This window comes from Wyeomyia smithii, chromosome 1 (assembly GCF_029784165.1).
Source record: "Wyeomyia smithii strain HCP4-BCI-WySm-NY-G18 chromosome 1, ASM2978416v1, whole genome shotgun sequence".
In the NCBI taxonomy this organism is placed as follows: domain Eukaryota; kingdom Metazoa; phylum Arthropoda; class Insecta; order Diptera; family Culicidae; genus Wyeomyia; species Wyeomyia smithii.
In genome coordinates this window covers 161,099,711-161,121,494 of record NC_073694.1, presented here as the reverse complement: position 1 = coordinate 161,121,494, position 21,784 = coordinate 161,099,711, and the positions used below count along the sequence as shown (strand labels likewise).

The following is a 21,784-nucleotide window of genomic DNA, read 5'->3' as shown; positions in this document are numbered from 1 at the left end:
GGATGTATCTCCTGCGCTTTCATTGTATGTCTTTTCCAGGAGCTCAAAGAACACCACTTGTTACACTAATGGGTAAAGTGAGTAAAATTCTCAAAGATACAAAAACATTTGAAAAAGTATCAATCAGTTGATTTTTTGTGATGTAGTTTAACGCATTCATTGGAATCGTCTCAGCTGGCAACATAGGTGATAAAATAATAAGTTCTTGGTGCATTTCATGTCCATCGATGTCACACTCTTTCTTGTGTGTGAGGATTTTCTCTAAATGTAGACAACTTTTCTCTAACTGATCTGTACTACAACCCATTAAACTGTGAATACCATACAAGAAGCTGAAATTGTCACTGTGATTTTTCATTAACTGGAATCGATCATCGAACGATGCAATAGCTACATCCAATACAGAATAGAAGAAATTCACTTTGAAAGAGAGTTTTTTCGATGTAATTGGTTCATCTGACTGTTCGTATGCAAACTGTTTCTTTATGATTCTCGGCCGAATCCGTGTTTCTGTTTGAAACTCCGGATTTACTTCAAAAATGTCGGCACTTTCTTTAGCATCAGTAATGACGCTATTCACACCTTCATTTGTCATATTTTTCAAAAAGTTTTAAACGCTGCCTATCAAGTCTATAGTGTTTTCGAGACTGCTATTTATTTTTTGAAGGTACTTACTCACTAAATTGATTTTGAACAAAATTGAATGCCAAGCTACTAAACTGCAGAAGAATTTGATTTTTTTTTATTTTTTTTTGCTAGGCTTTTTGCAGTATTTCTTGCAAACGCATCTTGCTTCAGATCCTCGATTGCTTCATATAGGGCATAATAAATTTCTTCTATATCAAGCCTCAAGGGAGTGACAGCATCAATTCGACTTTCCAACGCGTTCCACTCAGAGGCTCTACCGTAAGAAAAGTAATGTGTTTTTTGAACGATGAGTTGAAGCAGAAAAGAAGTTGAAAATTTCTTGCACGACACTGAAAAAGTCTACTGCATCAAAACATGACTTGGCACCATCGCTAACAACAAGATTGAGAGAATGGTTGCTGCATGGAACGGATTGATTTTTACAAAAATTGATTTTTACAAAAAAAGTTTAAGATAATTAGTTTAAGAGATTATGACATATCTCGACGTTTCATGCATTTCTAAGACCATTTTTTTCAATATCGAACATTTTACGAACTACCTGTGCATTTTTTATCGGCCGAAAAAGTGAAACTTTGACCGCTTCGAGGCACCACTTTTCTAAGTCCGACTGAGCTGAAATTTTGCAAGAAGACTGTGGTATGTGGAGTGTTAGTACAACGTTAGTACATGAATATGTGGATGGTCGCGTCGCACGTGAATGGAAATCCTGCTAGAGAGAGAAAAAATTTCCTCGTCGCTTAAAAAATAAACACACGCATTAGCCGTCTGTTTGCCGCCCCTCGATGATTGACGAGCAGGCGACCGCCTGCTTCGCCTACGCGTTAATCCACCCCTGCATACGAATCCATTGTTTGTTAGCCATCTCATGGTGATCACAAGACAAAACTTTTTTGAATAAGTTCCCTCCAATATTCAACCAAGAAAGACTAGTCTTCTGACCAGGAAGAGATGGCTAAAAAGTCACGGGTCAGAAGTCACAACCTCATAATCTGATCCCGCCTGACGGTACTTGAAAAGCAACGGAGTGCTCATTAAACAACAAATCGAACCGCGCGGTAATCAAAAAAGAACATGTTAGTTTTAGTTTTAGGGTTAGTTCTAATTCGTTTAGCCTTTATAAGACATCCTAGAAACAGGATTTATCTGGTTTCTGTAGAAATTAGTAGAAAGAAATTTAAAAAAAATGTTTGAAGTAAATAGCAATTAGGAATATTGACTATTGTTCTATTGGATGAGCATCTAACAACGTGGACCATACGTGCTTATTCCTTTGTTACTCTCACTATATTTTTATTCATACCACCAAGTTGTCACACTGACCTGAGAATCCATGAAAAGGACATCTTGAACAAAACAAAAGATGTGAAGAACTGGCAAAGAAAAGCTGCGATCGTTTGCAAAAGGCTGTAAAAAGCTAAAAAACTAGAGTGGCTAATTAAAGTTCAGTACCCATTTTTCATATATACATTTATCGTCATACAGTCAGTTGCATTTGCAAACAACATGTTATGTCCAATGCGCTGGGGGGAAAAATTACCTTGGCTTTAAAAATCAATCGCACTAGCCATGGCAATTATATGGCGGACGCCGCGTGCCATCGTTCGGCTTTGCGGAGCAAAACTCCGGTTTAGGTGTAAAACTTCGGCTTTCTACTTTGCTGAAGTGTAAACGATTCGTTTTTCCCGTGCAGAATGCATGGGAGTGAGCAGTTGCTTGTTCGGTATAGCGGAAATGAATCGCGCGCGCGGAGTTCTTTGATTCCCGCGTAGTGCAAGTGAAAAATACACTTTGCTCTTCGGTCGCCCGGAGGAGAAAACCAAGTCTGACCACAGGGCAAGTGATTTGTTTAATTTGAAGGCAGCCACAGGCGCAACCCAGACGGTCCATCCAGCTCACCCTCCGACTAATGAATGTAGCTAGTTTTCCCAGAAACACTCTTTTACAGCCGAAGGGTGCTACGTGGTAGGCCACGCCTTTCAGTTCAGGTTTATCATTTCCTTATATTCTTTAGACGAATTATTCCACAATTCGCATTTGATTTTTGTATCCAGCGAATAAACACCGATGGTGCTCTCACACACGCAACGGTTTTAACCCGTATCTTATTGCGGTTTGTAACATCAAGCGATTTCGTTTGCTCGTTGTTGCGTGTTGCATCATGTTGCAACTTGGCAGCTGGGAGACGACGAAATTCTGTTTATGCTGATTGATTGAATAGACTTCATATTAGCTCTGCATAGTCGAACTAACTGTCTTTGTTAATGCGGTCTAACAGGGCAGTTTGTTATTCAAAGTTGGTTATGCTGATCGCAGCCTTTGCGCTGCCCCTACAGTGGGGGGTTTACTAAATAAAGTGAAAATTAGACAACTCCTAACCTGTGCGGTTGCGGTTATCTAATTTTGGGGACCGCTGCAAGAGCGTGTTCACGTGAAAATAACCCTTATTATGGGTACTTTTGCGAGGGAGTATTAGTGAAAATTAACCGCACTTGAACACCCCCGCAGCAGCGTGTACCCAACATGACAACTTTCACCACTTGTGCTGAATATGGTTCACATAAGTTTGTTTATTTTCGCTCAAAATCGTTCGGGTTTTAGTTTGTGGACGATATTGTCGCGTTAGTTAGGTTCGATAATTTTTTGTCATGTTTGTGAAATAATTGTTAGGGATAGATAGGCCAGTATTGTCCTCTAGCTGCGAAAAAGTGGTGCTGAATCCAGTCTCGGCGGGTATGTTGTGGTCGGCAGCCATCGCGGGATGATCAGTTTAGCCTCGACCTCGGTACAGGACACACGTCGCGTTTTGTGTTTATTTTTGTGCGCGTTTTAACTGCTGTTTTTTTGCAGTCTGTGTCCTGTATGTCTCGCGAAGGTTGTTTCGCGGATACGTGTAAGACCAGCGAAGGTTGTTCCGCTGGCCCGTGAGTGCGAGTGCTAATACAGGTGTTTGCTCGCCGGATAGGGTAAGCTGCGCTATTGGCTACCCCCGGCTGAGTGCCAAGGAGCAGGAAGACACCGCCCCGCCGACGACCACTGCAGCAGAAGCGACCGGAGGATATTTCGAGCTGCAGGAGCAGCAGAAAGCAGCCCCGGACGGCCACCATTGGCGACCCTCACCGCAACTGACAGCTAGAGGAACCGGAATAAACGGATGAGTTTTTGTTTATTTATTTTGTTTATTTTTTTTTTTAGTGTTCTAGCAAAAGTCTGAAATCCGATAGAGATACACGCCGCCCTGTAAGGGTCTGCCGGGCAAATTTAAATACGCAACCCGAAGAGTAGCCAGCTACCCTCTGCAGTTAGCTATTTTATTAGTGTGTAGGGTAACCCCCACTAATAAACTACAACAGAATTTGATTGCATCCCGCACAGAATGTCTGCTTGTGTTGATGCCAGAAAATTATTAACCTTCAATTATTTGTTTATTTGCCTTGAAAAAAGCATTTTGCGGTTCAAAATCGGTTGCTAGTTACAACCTTTGAGCTGCCCTAACATTGGGGGAATTAAGATACACGGACAACATGCACTGTGGAAACTATTTCACATTCAGTAAATTAGACGGGTGCGGCAAATTTAAATTGCTAGGATGCAACACAGAATGCTTGCTTGCGTTGACAAAAATTATTAACTTTCAATGACTTGTTTATTTGCCTTGAAAAAAGCATTTTGATGTTCAATATTGGATTTCCTGATGGCAATCTTCATGCTGCCCCAACACGGGGGAAATAATGGCAGTCTGGCGACACACGCTGAGAAGAACCGCGCTGCTCCTGAGGCGTGATGACCAAGTGATTTGTTTAATTTGAAGGCAACCACAGGCGCAACCCGTTGCTATGGTCTGTTACTGCTGAGTGCCGATATCTGCTGTTACTGATGTCAACGTTGTGGACGGTCCATCCAGTTCACCTTCCGACTAATGAATGTAGCTAGTTTTCCCAGAAACACTCTTTTACAGCCGAAGGGTGCTACGTAATAGGCCACGCCTTTCAGTTCAGGTTTATCATTTCCTTATATTCTTTAGACGAATTATTCCACAATTCGCATTTGATGTTTGTATCCAGCGAATAAACACCGATGGTGCTCTCACACACGCAACGGTTTTAACCCGTATCTTATTGCGGTTTGTAACATCAAGCGATTTCGTTTGCTCGTTGTTGCGTGTTGCATCATGTTGCAACTTGGCAGCTGGGAGATGACGAAATTCTGTTTATGCTGATTGATTATCTGATTATCTCATTTTGGGAAGAATCTTAGAAGATTTTCCAATCTATTGCTGCAAGAACGAAGGTAATCCATCGAATACTAGCCGATTTATTAGCATTTGAAATTTGACATTTTTCACTTATTTCGGTTTTAGATTTTCATTTCACATCCCTATGTAGCCGAACTTCCTGAGAGAAGTATTCTACTTCAAAAAAGGCACGTTACTATAAAATTCCAGTGATCAATAACCAACCATCAGGCTTGAAACTGTAGCATAATGCAATAATGCTTCAGTTTATCGTCCCTCCTTGCTCAAGGTCCAAGTCTTACTTCTACAAGAAAAAAACAATTGGCTCAGCATCTCTAAATGACCTTACCCTCGATTTCGAAGGTAATACCGACTTCCGGTTAATTGCATTGAGAAACCGCCATTCCGGAGAATTCTTCTTGAATTATCTTTTTCGCTGCCAGCAGCCGCCCATAATTATGACAAACCAGCTTTAGTGTGTGTTTCCGTCTGCCAAGGCGGTGTATTGTTTGCAAGCACACTGATGAAAATTGGATCCCAAAGACTTTTCCTCGAACCGTTTTCCGTTGTGTTTACCCAATTTCCCCTAATTCCACGACTAATGGAGCAATTAAATGGTTTTCTGTGAAATTCAAGGTTGGTGCTGCGGTTGGGGGCGACCGAGACGTTGGCAGACAACAATCACTATCTCCACACCACCCGCACTCACGTTCATGCAGGCTACAAACGATGCCAGAGGAATGAAGGGGAAAAGGGGCGTAATTTTGAAGAGATTCTCCGTATATTCGCCGGTTCTACGAGGCGAGAGTAATTACCACCCGCGCGAGTACCAGCGGGTGATCGTCCTGATTTGGGCACGGTTAATTACACAAATATTACGGTGGCGGCGTGGAGAGAAAATAAGCCACCGTGGTTGGGATTATCTCGCAATAGGTGGTAATCAGAAAGCAGATCGGTTAACCTGATGTTGCGTTTTTCGCTTGACGGATGTTTTTTTTATCAGAGTTTTGAATATTCAGTATTAGTGTTTGCATTTCACACTCCGGATACGGATTCTGGAACCTTTAATGTGGCACTCAGTTAAACTCCATAAACAGGTTGGCTTTTTAGCGAGAGTGTTTAAATATCGATGGCGCTTTCTGTTTGCGAGTGAGCTCCTCACAAACAAACAGGCGGTGTTTGTTTTCCAGTTTATTGAGCTGACCGGATTATGTACTCGATATGTAGAATCACGAAACAGTTTGCGTGAAGCCTGCAAGGCCAGCGTTTCACCTCGAACTGTAGAAGGAGGCGTATTTTGTTTTCATTTCGCGACATGAAATTCGCTTCTCATTTTTGTTCCGCATGGCGCATTTTTACCTTTGTTATACTAAACAAAGGTTATAAAATCGATCGAAAAACGCAAAATAGATCCATGATCCCGAGGGCCGAACCGTATATACCATTCGACTCAGCTCGACGAACTGAGCAATGTCTGTTCGTCTGTGTGTGTGTGTGTGTGTGTGTGTGTGTGTGTGTGTGTTTGTATGTGTGTGTGTGTGTGTGTTTGTGTGTGTGTATGTGTGTGTGTGTACGTGTGTGTGTATGTATTTTGTCTGTATGTATGTGCCGCAAAATACTAACGCACCTTTTTTACAGAACGCAATATCCGATATTATTGATCTTATACGCAAATGAAAGCTACTGTGCTCCCCCAGAATGCTACCGAGTGGATTTTTGATTAGTGGTTTGAATTTCAAAATATCGATCAAAGAGTATTTTTTATATAAGAAATTTAACTTTTAAGGCAAAACGAATGGCACGGAGAGCCATGTGTTGTATACTAATTTACTCAGATCGACGAATTGAACAATTTTTGTATGTTTGTGTATGTGTGCCTGTACGTATGTATGTGTAAATATGTTGTTTATATGTGTAGTATATCAAAATCGACCCAAAAAAGAAAAATTACAAAAAAACACTCTTTTTACAGAACGCTTATTCCGATTTTGATGTTCACATGCTCAAATGAAAGCCCAAGAGCTCTTTCAAAATTATACTGAGTGCTATCTTTTACTGGTTGCTTGAACTGTAGAGTTTTGACCAAAGTATATTTTAGAGGGGATATTTTACTTTCTGGATAATTTTGCTCTCTCACTGCTCTTTACTCTTCTCTATCCCTCTTTTTTTCGTATCGCTATTTATTTCTCAAAAGAAATCAACAATCATGGACAACTTTTCATAATCTTCACACTCTTCGTAGTGCGTCTTAACTGGTGTAAAAAAAATACCCTTAAGCTTTTTCTTGGAAATTTAAACCAGATTTTAGAAGAAACAGCAATGCTTCCATAGCTCCTTTTCTTCCGAAGCTCCCGTCCTCACTTCTTATGAAATATATACTAAATTGTACGTTGAACCAAGATTTGCGAAGAGTAAGAAACATTTACAGCTTTCGGGAGTCAAGCATTGTAGCGAAATCTGATCCCACAGTGTGCACATGTAACATTTTGAAAAGCTTTACCAAAGATGTATAGACCTATTTACGTACGAATGTGTTAGTGCCACCCGTTGAGAAAAACACAAATGGATCGCTGTTTCGTTTGCAATGCTACGTTTTGAACAGCTGGAAAATTTTTCAGTTGAATACTTATTTTATGTTTGAAATTTGTGACCAGGAATCTAAAGTAGTTGGTGAACGTAATCGGCAAAATTAGGAAAAAGTGTTGAAGCAACTCTACATGGCTATACACGTTTACTAATGTGCGCAGGTGAAAAGTCACTAATCTCTATGAATGATACAATATGCTCATGTATGATATAAATATTGCTTTCTAATTTAAGACTAAGTGCAAACAGAGTATCCATGTTATTCCACTTCTCGTCATCGCAGCAAGATTTAAAATAGGCTTTATTTCGGATTTTTTCATACAGCCTAGGCCTTCGAAAACAATAATGTTCTCGCCTACACTCTGAAAATCCAAAATTCTCGAAGATCGTGGAGAACCTTTATTTTCAGATAATGCATCTGAGATAGGATTCAATTGACAACTTTTTGCTATATTTTTTCCTGTATAATTCTAAACTATATTTCGAGAGCAGGTTTGTGAAAGTTTCAATTCGTAAAAAAACTTGATGCTGATTCATAAATCTAGGTCCTGCGGTTTCTGAAAATAAAGCGAATGAGTAGAACCGCATTAAACTAACATACATGTTTGCTGTTCTAGTATGAAATCGGCATCATTGTTATCTATTACTGTTTTCCCACGTTCGATTATCTAAAAAAAATTCAATTACTTCTAGCCAGCATTTAAAAATTGGTTTGTGATCGAAAAAATAAGACTCATGTACTCCAGTGATAGCAATCATATTATTTGCAAAAACCACGTCAAGTTTTAATTCAATGATCGTCTTTGGTTAACTCTCTGAAAACTATCTTTCAAATTCATTTCATTCATTATTGAAATTGGACTTATGATGGTATACGATTTGTAAGTGACTGGCCAAATATGTATGAAGTAAAAGTTAGTATAACAAAAGTTTCTGCACCACTAGGTGGATTAATTTAGGTTTTTTTGTTCAAACAATATTCATTTGACACGGCACAATACAAAATAATGGCTCCGTAAAAGCCATATATATTTAGTGTCTTATTTTATAAGGTATCTTATAAACTAAGAGCATTTTTTTTTATCCTCGTTGCCGACTACGGGTTAAAATTAAATCTTAAAATAAAACTAAGAGAGCATTAAAAAATCGATGATTTGTTGCTGATGTCTAGCCAAACAGTCAAAAGCAATGAGCAGCATATATGTTATGTTCTGCTGAACTAAGACACAAACTGGGAAATAAGAGTTCCTCGGGCCTTCAGTTGCTGGTATCGTGCGGGGTTTAGTTGCTCGTTCGGAATCCAGGGTCCGAACGTGTTATTGCCGTTAATTTGGATGTAGGCGGAAGAGAATGGGACTAGACTAGGGCATGAATCGATATCAGGAAAACGTATATAAGGGACATGTAGGGAAGTTCAAACCTCGCCGAGACATCATGAACAGGAACAGCTGGTATTATACCTCCAACCTGAAGGGAAACGACTAATATGGACCTGGCGTCACTTTCCCCGAGTCTAATACGACCGAGATGCGCTTCAATTCTCGACCTATATCCAACCCCTTGAGCCACGGGTTCGTCGATACCTTGGTTATAATGGAATGTAACCACCTTTCCAGTTCCCCTCTGGTCTAAGAATTTTGACAATTGATCGTATTCTGACACACAAGTGCAAAAAATTCATTACAAGCAAATGGTCTTGCATAAATGTCACCGTTAGTTGCGCCCGCCTTAGCCAAAGAATCCGCTTTCTCATTACCCGGTATCGAAAAGTGAGAAGCGACTATGGTAATCTGCAACGATTTCTCGGATAAAGCACTCAGATATTCCCGAATTCACCCCGGGAAATACGGAGAGTGCTTAACACCTTTCCTCAATAGGACTGAGACTGTACGTAAAGATGGTCCATAAATAATGGTCCGTGGGCATTTCTTCAATAATCCCTAAGGTATACTGAATTGCAGTAAATACTGCGACGTAAACAGAAGCAGGATTGTCATGCTTAAAGGAGACGCTCAGATTACTACTGAAGATACCAATGTCATGAAACCGGGTTTGAGAATTGAGATCGACTAGCCTTTCAAAATTGTTATTCACAGAACCAGAAGCCAAACTCATAATATTGTTTTCGCTCCAGTTTGATCAAATGTGTTTGCAGCGGAGCTAAAGCATTGAAAATTGTAAATTAGTTGGGAAACTTCAAAAAGTGCAAAATTATCTAATATATTTACAACAAGCTTGTCCGGCAAACTTCGTTCCGCCCATTTTTTTTAAGATAATTTCAAACTTTTTCTATTGACTCCACAAAAATGCAAAGATTAACCTTGTGATTTATTGTGCAAAATGTGAATGACTGCCTATCAAATATAATTTCGAATTATAATGATATTCTCACTAGAACTGTTGCCAAAACTACAAATATCAAAAGTACTTAATGTCCCTAGATGAACTTTAACTTGTGGACTATAAAGTTCAAGAACACGTATCGTCGCTGGGATCTTAACAACACGCGAGCATTGGAACTGTTGAAGCATGTGTCCAAAAAATTAGATGCCGCTAAAACACAAGCCAAAAAAAATATTTCGAAAACCTACTAAACAATATATCGCATTTCACACTATGAAAAAACATTAATGCCATTCTAGGGAAATCGTTACTTTATTTATTTATTTATTTATTTGTACAATTATATTCATCTGACAAAGATAAGTCTTAATGAATAATAAAAAAAAAAGCAAAAACTTCACAATCTTCTATGAGCATCAAGTAGCCGTTGACGGAACGTATTCATTGGTTAGTCGAAGTCAAAAAACTCGGCAACATTATTAAAAAGGTGGCAAATAACACGAATTGGATCATGGCAACCATATAGTCGATTCCGTGGTTCCAGATATAAGAAACTCTTTTGGCGCAGCGGTCTTTCAGGGGTGCATATGTTTAGTTGAGCCAATATAGCTGGACAGTCGATGTAGCCAGTCAGTAGTTTAGCAGCGAACACAGCTTGGGCTATTTGACGGCGAACCTCAAGTGGTTGAATACCAAGAAGACGACAACGGTCCTCGCATGATGACAGGTTCAGCGGATCTTGCCATGGGAGATAACGAAGAGCATAGCGTACGAATTTTTTCTGAACCATTTCCATTCTGTAGGACCAGTTTGCATGATATGGGCTCCAGATTACAGAATTAGACTCGAGAATCGATCGCACTAGGGCACAGTAAAGTGCTTTGAAACATAACGAGTCACGGAATTCATCGGCAATCTTGAAAATGAACCCCAATCGACGGTTTGCTTTGGCGATAATGTTGTTATAATGGTTCTTGAATGTCAGCTCGCTATCTAAGTACACTCCAAGATCTTTCACCCACTGTACACGGAGAAGATGTTGTGACGATATGGTATAATATTATTCGATAGTAACAAAAAAAAATTTATCGCTTGCAATATGGCTTTTGAAACGATAGTCGCACGACAACGGCGATAGCCGAACTAGTTGATAAGAATTTGGAAGAAACTGATGCAAAAAAACTGAAGGGAGCGTTATTCCTTGATCTCAAAAAAGCATTCGACGCTCTCAATCACGAAATGTTATTGATTTTTTCTATCGATATGGCATTAGGGGAACTAAAAACAGCATTATTCGTTACTGGTTGAGTAGTCGAGCTCAGTAAATTACTTATGATGCAGAAACAAGCTCCAGAAGAGGCATACGTGTTGGAGTCCCACAGGTGAGCAACATTGGCCCTTTAATTTTTCTTCTCTACATCAACGATATCAGCAAAATCAACCTGGCGGGGACTCCCAGATTATTTGCTGACATACGACTATTTCATACCCTCATGTCAATTCAAGTAATGTAACTGCAAACATTAAGCAAGATTTACAACTGCAAATGGATTACTTCTCTAATAATCTCCTGTCTTTGGACTTGCAGAAGTGAATTACCCTAGACAAGCTCAAGTTAGAACCATTATTCTGTAAACTGAAAACTCGGTACATTCTACAAAAAATCTTTTTCTCGTCCCTTGATCCTTGATTCAAGAAATACCCATATTGAGTGCGTTTCGGTCAATTTCTGCTGTTTCCCAGACACAGGAAGTTGTCATCTTGCATTTCGAAATGGCCTGTGAAGTCAATTTCTGGTCTCTGGGCATCATTCTGGCTCCGGAAATTTTCATACTGGATGGTATTTGGCCATTTTCGGCTGTTTTCCAAATACCAGAAGTCGCCCTTTTAAAATTCGAAATGGTATCTGTGGTTGAAGTAATAAATTTCTGTGCATCATTCTGGTTCCGAAAGCATCCAAATTAAGTGTAAGACGGTGGTAAAAATAACTAAGACAGATAATTTGTTAGATAAATTTCCTATAAAAGGTAATTGTGTTCGGTGACTCGCAAAAAAATTCTACGCCCTTGCGTGTGGCCTTCCGGCAGTGGACCGGAACATTCGCCATGGCGGACGAAAGTATGCATGTAAGCATGTTATTTGATTCTTACTTCGTTTCGCATACTCCGCAGTTTTCGCGACAAAATTGTTAGAGTAGATCTTAAGCTTCAAGCGTGCTCAGAGATCCTCGATGGGACGCAACTTGGAGACGTTGGGCGGGTTTGACAACTTGGGTACAACAACGATATTCAGCCGCTCCATCTCCTCCAACAATCGCTTCGAGTAGCGGGACGACGCCCGATCCGGCCAAAACACCGCGTTTTAAGCCTTATGGTATTTCTTGATGAATGACGCAACTTCCGGCAGGCACTTCATACTATAAATTTCCCTGTTCACGGCCAGTCCGTAGCGAAAGAAGAGTAGCTTCAACATCCCCTTCTCGCTGATTATCAGCCACAGCAGCACCTGCTGGGGAAACTTTGGGTGTGAAAGAAACTTCACTTCGGTGCTCACTTTCTTCGTGGGGGAAGTAAAATACGAAGTGCCATACCAGTCGTTGCCTTCCAAGATAAAACAGGTCTCGTCGTCCATCACCACCCCGCGTCTTTACCAGTAGTGGACGGGACTGCTGCTTTCTGACAAGAATGTCCATGTTTGCCAGGTACTTTTTCACTGTTTGACCGGTTTCACCGACCTCCCTGCCAAGTGCACGCAGCGCCACTCTTCCATCGGGCTTCCTCTTCAGCATCCTTTGGAGCTTCTTGTCGTTATGGGTTCGGAACCGGGTTTTTTCGCGCTGTTTTTTCAGCTGACTCATGGGTTCATATTATTGATGCTGCAAGCGTAGTTTCGTTTTATGGTCTTATGGCCTCTTCGGCCTTATGGTATTTCTTGATAAACTACGCAACATCCGGCAGGCATTTCATACGATAAATTCCCTCGGTAACGGCCAGTCCGGAGCGAAAGAAGAGCAGTATTGACATTCCCTTTTCGCTGATTATAAGCCAAAGCAACACCTTCTTGGGAAATGGGGGATGGGGGTGGGTGGAGAAACTTCACCTTGGTGCTTACTTCCTCCGTGAGGGAAGTAAAATACGAAGTGCCCTGCCAGTCGTTGCTATCGAGGGTGAGACAGGTCTCGTCGTCCATCACCACTGCCACGTCGTGATTTGCCGGAAAAACTGTAACTATTATGTAGTTTCTCCGGCTTCTCAGGGCGGACAGAAGGTCAATCCGAGGAGGAACAAAAGCACGTGGACAAAAGATTACCTTTTCAGGGCTACGGGGCTTTTAAACAAAAGAATATTCTATCAAATGAATACTAATTTTATTACAATCTTTATACATTACGATTTGCAAAAAGGGGAAAAGGAAAAAGGAAAAGTAAACCGTGTACCTGATGGAACGACTATTATTCTACCTGGAGTCGTCCGCGGGTGGACCGATTCTCCGCTTCAGCGCGACCACTGGTCCTGTCAATCACTTTCTCGAGCGAGCCGCCCGAAGTCCAAAACTTCTCTGCAGCGCTATCACTGGTCCTGTAGATATCACTCCCAACACTTTATCGTCACCTTTGTATAATTATTAAGAAATCACTTTATATTATGCGACTAATAGATTGAATGTCTGTTACCAGAAAACAGAACCTCTATGGGTTTTCCAGCGTATTTATACGCTAGCAATTTTGCCGACGGGAACTGCTGACTCATCTGACAGATGACAGTTACGTCAAATGTGCCGGGTTGCAGGCTGTCCAATGTTTACGGTTACTGTCGGAGTGGTTGGGAAGGGGTTTCAGGAGTGGGATTTTGGTATGTCTTCAAGTCAACTTCAATCGTATATTTAATTATCGATTTTTGAACGATAATTTTTAGAAACAGTATTTACCTTTAAATTTATATAATTATAAGAAAAATATAATATTATAAAATGAATAACTGATTTGTAAGCCTAATGGTAAATACTTCTAATATTTCGAAAGTAATTAAAGAAAAGTAATTTAATTGCATTGTGATCTACAACGGAGGTTACAATACCCGCATGACCATCTTATTCAGCCGCTGCCGCTGCGTCATTGCCTGCAGCTCCGGGACTAGTGAACGGGACAGGTGCTTCCTGATATGTATGTCCATGTTCGCCAGGCGCTTTTCCACTGTTTGGCCGGTAGCATGGACATTCCGGCCAAGCGCACGCAGCGATGTAGCCACTTTTCCCTCGGTTTCCCTCTTTAGCATCCTTTGGAGCTTCTTGTCGCTCAGAGTCATCGGCCATCCGGAACCGGGCTTTCTTTTAATGCTCTGATTGTTGTCCAGTAGTGCCAAGATGTTGTAGATGCCGGAACGGGCGTATCCGTTGTCCACGAACTGCCACACGATGTCCTTTTTCAATGCGACGCGATACCATTCTTTGAACGCGCACACTTCTGAACGGAGTAGCTTCACTGTTTCCGCCATCACGGTTAGAGTGCAACTGATAGAGCTGATTGTGGTCATTCACCTCTGGCCAGCCACTTATACCTCCACAAGGTGCCGACCGGGATACGAGTAACTATAGCGGAGATCGGGTAACCAACCCTCGGTAGAAACTATGGTCGTATTCTGGCTGGGCTGGGGAATAGTACGCGGCTGTATCCCTATGTTAGGGGTGGCGTACAATAGCATCTGACTCGCAGCGGGCAGCTAAATCACGAAACGCGGTGCCTCGCAGATATACATAAGGCGGCAGCTCCGTCGCGAGACTGGGTATCGCAACCATAATAAGGCAGCATACCAAATATGAAATACTACGAACAATCCAGAACGGAATAATCGGCATGGACCTAGGCGAACGAAAAAGGACAACCGTTATAAAAATAAAACTCGGTTCTTGGAATGAAAGCACTCTACCCTGGCTTGATGCTGCAGATGGTCAATGTGGAGGTTGCTGCCATACAGGAGGTGAGGTGGCCAAAAATGGGAGAACGCGAATTCCGGGCAGTAGATCCTATTGCGGGCACTTCATTTAAGTACTCTCTAAAAGCAGAAAGGGGGGTCGGTTTCGTGCTCATGGGGAAACAGATAAGGTGTGTCATTGGTGTGCCTATCTGTAGCACTTATATTGCACGCCGGAATATACGTAAGCACACCTGGAGGCACCCAAATGGAGAGGCCTGCTCTCAGATCGACATGTTCCGATTGATGGTCGTCATTTTTCAGACGTTGCAAACATGAGGTCGTTTAGAGGACCAAACGCTGACGTTGACTGATCTCGTGGTATCCAAGATTCGCGCCCAGTTATCCAACGTGTTAAAATCCAGGACGACAAGTAGGATACGGTTGAACATCTAGCGGTTATCAACTGGAGGAGTGGCTACAGACTACCTGCAGAAGGTTGATGAGCGGATCGAGGATCAAGTTGGAGGTAACCTGAATGAACAGTGGAGGCATACCCACGATAGAACGGAGGTTGCCAGGCGTTGAAAGGAAAGGAGCAGGATGGTGATTGAGGATGATGACAAAACTGTGGACCCACCATCCATGGACGAGGTTAAGAAAGCAGTGAAAGAGCTATAGAACTGTAAGGCAGCTGGTAAGGACGGCATTTTAGCCGAACTTTTTGAAGTCGGGAGCGAACAGCTGTATCGTGCTTTACACCGGGTCATGCTGAGAGTGTGGTTCGATGAAGAATTGCCCTCGGACTGGTTGAAGGGTCTCATATGTCCGATCCACAAGAAAGGCCACCGCCTGGACTGTGGTAGATATCGGGGCATAACCCTTCTCACCACCGTTTACAAAATTCTCTCCCGTATTCTGTTCCAAAGACTGAGGCCTTTGTTGGTGACCTTTGTTGGCGATTGCCAATGCGGTTTTCGAGGGGGACGCTCCACTATGGACCCCATGTTCACCCCAAACTGATTGAATGTTTGACGAACAGCTCACTATTGAATTTTACTAGCAATACTGCTACAGCATGCTGCTGTTGCTAATTCAATCATGTGATAAGAAATGATGACGTATAAAATTGATCTTGGAGGCTTCTTCGAAGATAGTATGAGCAAAAATTATACTTGCAAGCTTACTTTCACACGAAATTATTTCTCATTCTTGAGCAAGTTTGCAATAGCAGCATGCTGTAGCAGTGTTGCTGAAAAAATTTAATGATGAGCCGTTCATCAGACATTCATTCAGTTTGAGGTGAATAATTTTTTCTACAAGCATCGTAGCGCCTTACAGTCTTCAGAATAGTTTTTCCTAAGAAAATTTCCTACAAACATTATGTATCGATATATTTTTAGAAACTAAGTATACACCTCTAAGGAATAAGTTTTAAAAAAGTGGATTTTCCCATATAAAATCGTATGGAAACTCCAAAAATCGGGCGCAAAAATATAGTTCCACCGATCGATCTGAAAAGTTACACGGTTGCTATAGGACCCATAAGGAACACGAAAAGTGCATGGGAGCGAAAAAATAACACCATCGCTTTTTTTCCATATAACCGTTTCCCAGCCTAATATTAACCCTGCGACAGATCCTCGATAAATTTCGAGAATTCAACTTGCAGACCCCCCATCTGTTCTTGGACTTTAGGGCGGCGAACGATACAGTCAAGAGAAATTAGTACTGGCGAATTACTCTTGAAAACATGGTTTCCCAACAAATCTAATTAGGCTGATACGTGCCACCCGTGAAGGCTTTACATCATGCGTTAGGATAGCCGGTGAAATATCGGACTTCTTCGTGACGTTAGATGGTTTGACGCAGGGTTTGATTAGTTTTTGAGTTATGCAGAAATTTGTGTTTCATTTGTATGAGAGCCCTTTCCTCTAGAAAAGAGAGGAGCGTCAAACTATCACAAAAACATATTTTCCTACCAACAACCTTCTCATGCCAAATTTGTTCACGTTTGCTTGATTAGTTCTCCATAGCCCCTAAGCTTCCTCCCTTTGAGAGACAAGAGGGGTCTCAAACCATTATTAAATCCTTATAGGGTTATAGGGCGCAAGCCATGTTTTATAGTGATTTGATACCCCTCTTCTGAAAGGAAGGGCTCCCATACAAATGAAAAAAACAAATTTCTACATGACTCTAGAACAAATCAAGCAAATGGAACGACATTTGGAATGTGATGATTTTGGAGTACAAGGAATGTTTTTATGGTGATTTGACAGCACTCCTTACTCTATAAGAGGAGATGGCAAATGTTGCGTCAGATTTCAAACAATTATAGCAAGCGAACGACTTAATGCATCTTAGTCATTTATATGTAGGTGGATAGATAAAATGTGTAACAATTTTTTGAAATATTGTTCAACTTTTTTGCTTTACTGCTTAATGGTGGAAAAAGGTGAAAAGTTCCAAGGTAAAGCTTTCTTATAAATTTCCCTTGTTGTTGGCTTGCTTCCCAAACACAGATAACAAAAACATGGACGAAATAAATTCCACTGCCTACATATTTTGACTTAACAAAGTGTTTTGGTTTGTTTGTTTTTCTCTAAGCTGTGTGGCCACGCTCTAATGGCAAAAATCTACTCTGTACTCGATACAAAAGACTGGGGTAGAAAATTCAGCTTCAGTCTAGTTTGTCACACAACAGCGAGTGGAGTATAGCTGTTAGAAGTACGCGACATTGAGAAACGAGAGCTGCATACGAGTCATCTTCCAGGCAGTGCGGAGCATGTTACCTTTATTTTGCATACGGCAGCAACAGTTACCATCGTACGTTGCAGGATATTTTGCTGGCACAGCTACTGGAGCGCACAGCCGAGAGCAAATTTTATGCGCGGCCAACAAAATATTCAATACTACCGGTGGTGGTGCGATCATCAGCGTTCTGTAGCACGAATTTCATACTGAAGATTATGGAATCGGTTCCTTTCAGAACTATAGATGCTTGAAGATAAGAGTTATGAGAATTTTCATAACTACTCACGGTGCTTCCACAGACCGTTATTATAAAAAAATGCACCAAAGAATAGTTCACCATTCGATTCGTTATGACGTCCAGAATCTTTGGTCAAAATTTCAAAATCATCGTACGGCACATTTTTGAGTAATGCCCTTTTGAAGGTCTTAAAGTACAAAAAAGTGATATTAAAACGACGAAATACTCAATGTAGAGCACGTTTTTCAGCCACAATTTTATGAAACAGCTTCCAAAATAGTTTTAACTCATTTCAAGACATTAACAACTGGTGGAACGATTTCTTGAAAATCCCACAGTGCACAGTGGTCTAAATCGAAAAATCGTGATCGTTCTTGATTTGACTATGAAAAATTGATTTTATGTACTCAATGTCTTCAGCAAAATTGTTGCTTAAAACAAGTCCTTACTTTTGGCGTTTTTGGTTTTTCGATCAATCCACCTAACAGTTAGATAAAAAAAATATTTTTTCTAATTTTCAATAAACAGGATTGCTTCTTCCTGCAAAGTTGTGGAAACGTTTAAAAGAAAAACAATTGCTGAATACTGCGATGTCCTATCTGTACGTTGATAACGACAAAATAGAGTTTTTTGTGGAGCACCCCATCCTTAAAATCAGTTTTTTGTCTAAAATTTTTTCTGTGATTATCAAAACAATAAATTTTACAAATTCTTGAGAGAAACTTAGTTGAATGCATAAATTCTTAGAAACATTATGCATTGTTTTGACCGTTACAGACGAAATTATAGACAAAAAACTAATTTTTAGGAGGGGTGTTCCACCAAAAACTCTATTTTGTCGTATTCAACGTACAGATAGGACATCGCAGTATTCAGCAATTGTTTTTCTTTTAAACTTTTCCACAACTTTGCAGAAAGAAGCAATCCGGTTTATTGAAAATTAGAAAAAATATTTTTTTTATCTAACTGTTAGGTGGATTGATCGAAAAACCAAAAACGCCCAAAGTAAGGCCTTTTTCTATGAAACAATTTTTTTGAAGACATTGAGTACATAAAATCAAGTTTTCATAGTCAAATCAAGAACGATCACGATTTTACGAATTTAGACCACTGTGCAGTGTGAGATTTTCAAATAAATCTTTCCACCAATTGTAAATGTCTTGAAATAAAATATTTGGAATGTGTAGAAACTATTTTGGAAGTTGTTTCATTAAATTGTGGCTGAACGTGCTTTACAATAAGTATTTCGTCGTTTTAATATCACTTTTTTGTACTTTAAGACCTTCAAAAGGGCATTATTAAAAAATGTACCGTACGATGATTTTTAAATTTTGACCAGAGACTCTGGAAGTCATAACGAATCGAATGGTGTACTCAGATTCTTAGGTGCATTTTTTTTATAATAACGGTCTGTGGGAGCACCGTGATACTACTAGGGTGAAATTTTCATGTATTCATGCATCGTTAGTTTTACAATAACGACCATCAAATATAAACGGTAGTGTTACCTATGAACAGTTTATGGCAGCATATAATATATACATTTAGTCCTACGTCACCATTTCATAGAACCCCTAGGGCTGTATACCTTGTAGTATTTTTTGTTGACAGCTTGCATGCGCCCCAAAGAACGTCAAAGTTTGCGTCAGGCAGCATTATTAAGCAATATATTAAGCATTAGTGCATAAGTGTACGTAATACTTATTTCCAATCAATGACTCGCCGCTAATGCTGTGCACTGAAACATTCATAGAAAAGAAGATGGTGTCAGCTGTAACTTTCACCGAATCGTTTACAGTTTCAATTACATGGTATTGCAAAACAGAGCAAACTGAACAAAATGACATGTTTAGCTCATAGGACGTCGTTGTGCCAATTTTCAGCCAAATCAACAATGGAAGTTTAAAAAATAGATCACATGATCAAATGGATGAAGAATATCTCAGAAAAAACAGGCTCATATTCTTCGATAGGTTAGAAAGCTGAAAAATGTCTCACAAGTGTCATTCACTCATCACTTATTTTCACGACAGTCAAATCAAACGTTCGCTATTTTCTTAAGACCATCAACATTAAATCGGAACATTGGTAATTCCATGTCTTATACCGCATACATATCATTGAAACTATAGAAGATGAATGCAGTGACGGTCGTAAGGAAGAATTATTTTTCCGCGTTGAATGTATTGAAAAGTATGGGTGAAGGTTGATAGCTTCAGTTTCTTCACGATGTTAGCAATGGTGAATAGCTAACCTACTCTACGAATGAACAAAAGCATCATCGTTTTGTTTTATTAGTTCAACTGTTTAGTTTGCTATTTCAGTGTTCAAGTGTGTAGTGTAGATAAAACTCAGTAATTGGTTTCATCTAGAACAGTCAAGGGCACCAATCTATTACAGTAACGATTTGTTTGTTAATTTGATTCTGGAAATATGATCTTTGACTTCCCTAATTTGCTCTCTGATACAATGTTACACAATTTTCTTGATTGAAATTAAAACTTACAAATTCGGTTCTGGAAGAAGAATACAAAAGCAGCATCCAAGTCAGGTGACAGACACAACACACCCAGTAAACCATCCTCACGCCAGACAAACAAACCTTCAAGCTACTCTTGCTTTGATAGTTTTTTGATTCCATGTTCTCCTATGCTATGCTACCGTATTATTTTCCGTTTTTTTACATAAACATGCCATCTGTGTCGGTTGCAATGTTTCACTCCTAATATAGTAACACCAAATCCCGATTCCGCACAAGATTCGAGCCAAAAGTACACCCGCCGAGGCGCCATTTGCATCGTCATCAACAACGACAACGTGATCCATGCCAACGACACGGACACGGACTTCGACGAGCGCGATGACATCCGGACCGGGGGACCGGGTTACGGTAGCGCTGCTGGTGGTGGTCCCCCGGGGGGAGGTGTCGCAGCCCATCGGCACTGCTGTTCCCAGGGGCATCATGATGATGGTTCCGGTGCGGCTAGCTGTCGCCACTATAAATTCCGTAAAATCAAATGCCTGTGGAATCACGTCAAGCGGTACGGCTTTCGCCGAGGCCCCCAGCGACGCCGCAATGAACCGTGCGATGCTGCCGGTCCGGGATGCGAGACACTCGAAGGAACCGGAACCTGCATGGACAGGCTGACCGTACCGAGCGCTGGTCGGCTGGGTGGAAGCCGGTGTGGCAGTGTTGGTTATGGGGAAGGTTAGTTTCTTGTACTCTCTACTCGCTTCTCGCTCGCTGCTGCTGCTTGCAAAACGATCGCCTTAATAGTGTTACATTATCTAAACGTTCACCAGTTCAATATCTGCTTTTTTGGGTATTTAAGAGCAACTTTAGTAAAACTGACGTACTGCCTGAGTTCATAGCTACAGCCCTGTACCCAACGCTTATCCTCGCCGTCTCGTTGTCTCTTGGCTTTCAAAATCGGTCCTTGATTGGCTGTGCTATTCAGTGTGATTCATTCACCCATTCATACACACACAGAAAAAAATACCCTCACATCAACGCATTCACACGTATTTTTAAAATTATATTCTCGGTATCCGTGTGGATAAACTTGTTCGAAATTATGAGGCACTAAGTTTTAATCATCCCAGAGAGATAGAGAGGATGAGAGATAACGAAGAAATTGTTTAGCTTGCAAACTGTGCTTAGTTCGGATTTGGGCGTTTGGGAACATGCAGAGGGGGCGCGACGATAGCGGCTGTGCTACTAACTGATTGCTATGTGGAATGAGTTTTGTATCATTTTTCTTTGCATGACAGTTTGGTTTTCATACAACTAGATATAGATTGTTTGGCATTCGATTGATTGCATTCCCGGGCACATTGTAATTTTAAAAGTTGCAGATTGACTCTGGTTTCGTATTGTTCTACTTCATTAGAGGTGTGGATTTTTCAATAGGTTTTGCATTCCTAGCAGCACGTGGTTCAAACTTAGTTACTGTGAGGCACTTTAAAATAAAAATTTAACAGGTACTAACAGCAAATGCTTTGTGGTGTGGACTTTTTTCGCGATGTCTCGGTAGCATGCTGTTAACAGGTAAGTGCTATTGGCGATGAGAA

General features: G+C 40.7%; 2 protein-coding genes across 10 annotated transcripts in view; one reads left to right on the top strand and one right to left on the bottom strand.

Annotated features, from left to right (window-relative positions):
• The window catches only part of LOC129733813 (octopamine receptor beta-2R), a 525,686-nt gene that overhangs the window by 161,495 nt on the left and 342,407 nt on the right, over nucleotides 1-21,784 (bottom strand). The window lies entirely within an intron of this gene.
• The window catches only part of LOC129733219 (octopamine receptor beta-3R-like), a 325,956-nt gene that overhangs the window by 253,586 nt on the left and 50,586 nt on the right, over nucleotides 1-21,784 (top strand). For 7 of the 9 annotated variants that reach the window (XM_055695222.1, XM_055695231.1, XM_055695100.1 and 4 more), the window contains one exon: nucleotides 20,445-20,921. The exons of 1 other annotated variant lie outside the window; for it this stretch is intronic. In XM_055695222.1, the coding sequence (XP_055551197.1) occupies nucleotides 20,445-20,921 (477 nt within the window). The remainder of the gene's footprint in view (nucleotides 1-20,444; nucleotides 20,922-21,784) is intronic. One more of the 9 variants, XM_055695263.1, reaches the window with a different exon arrangement.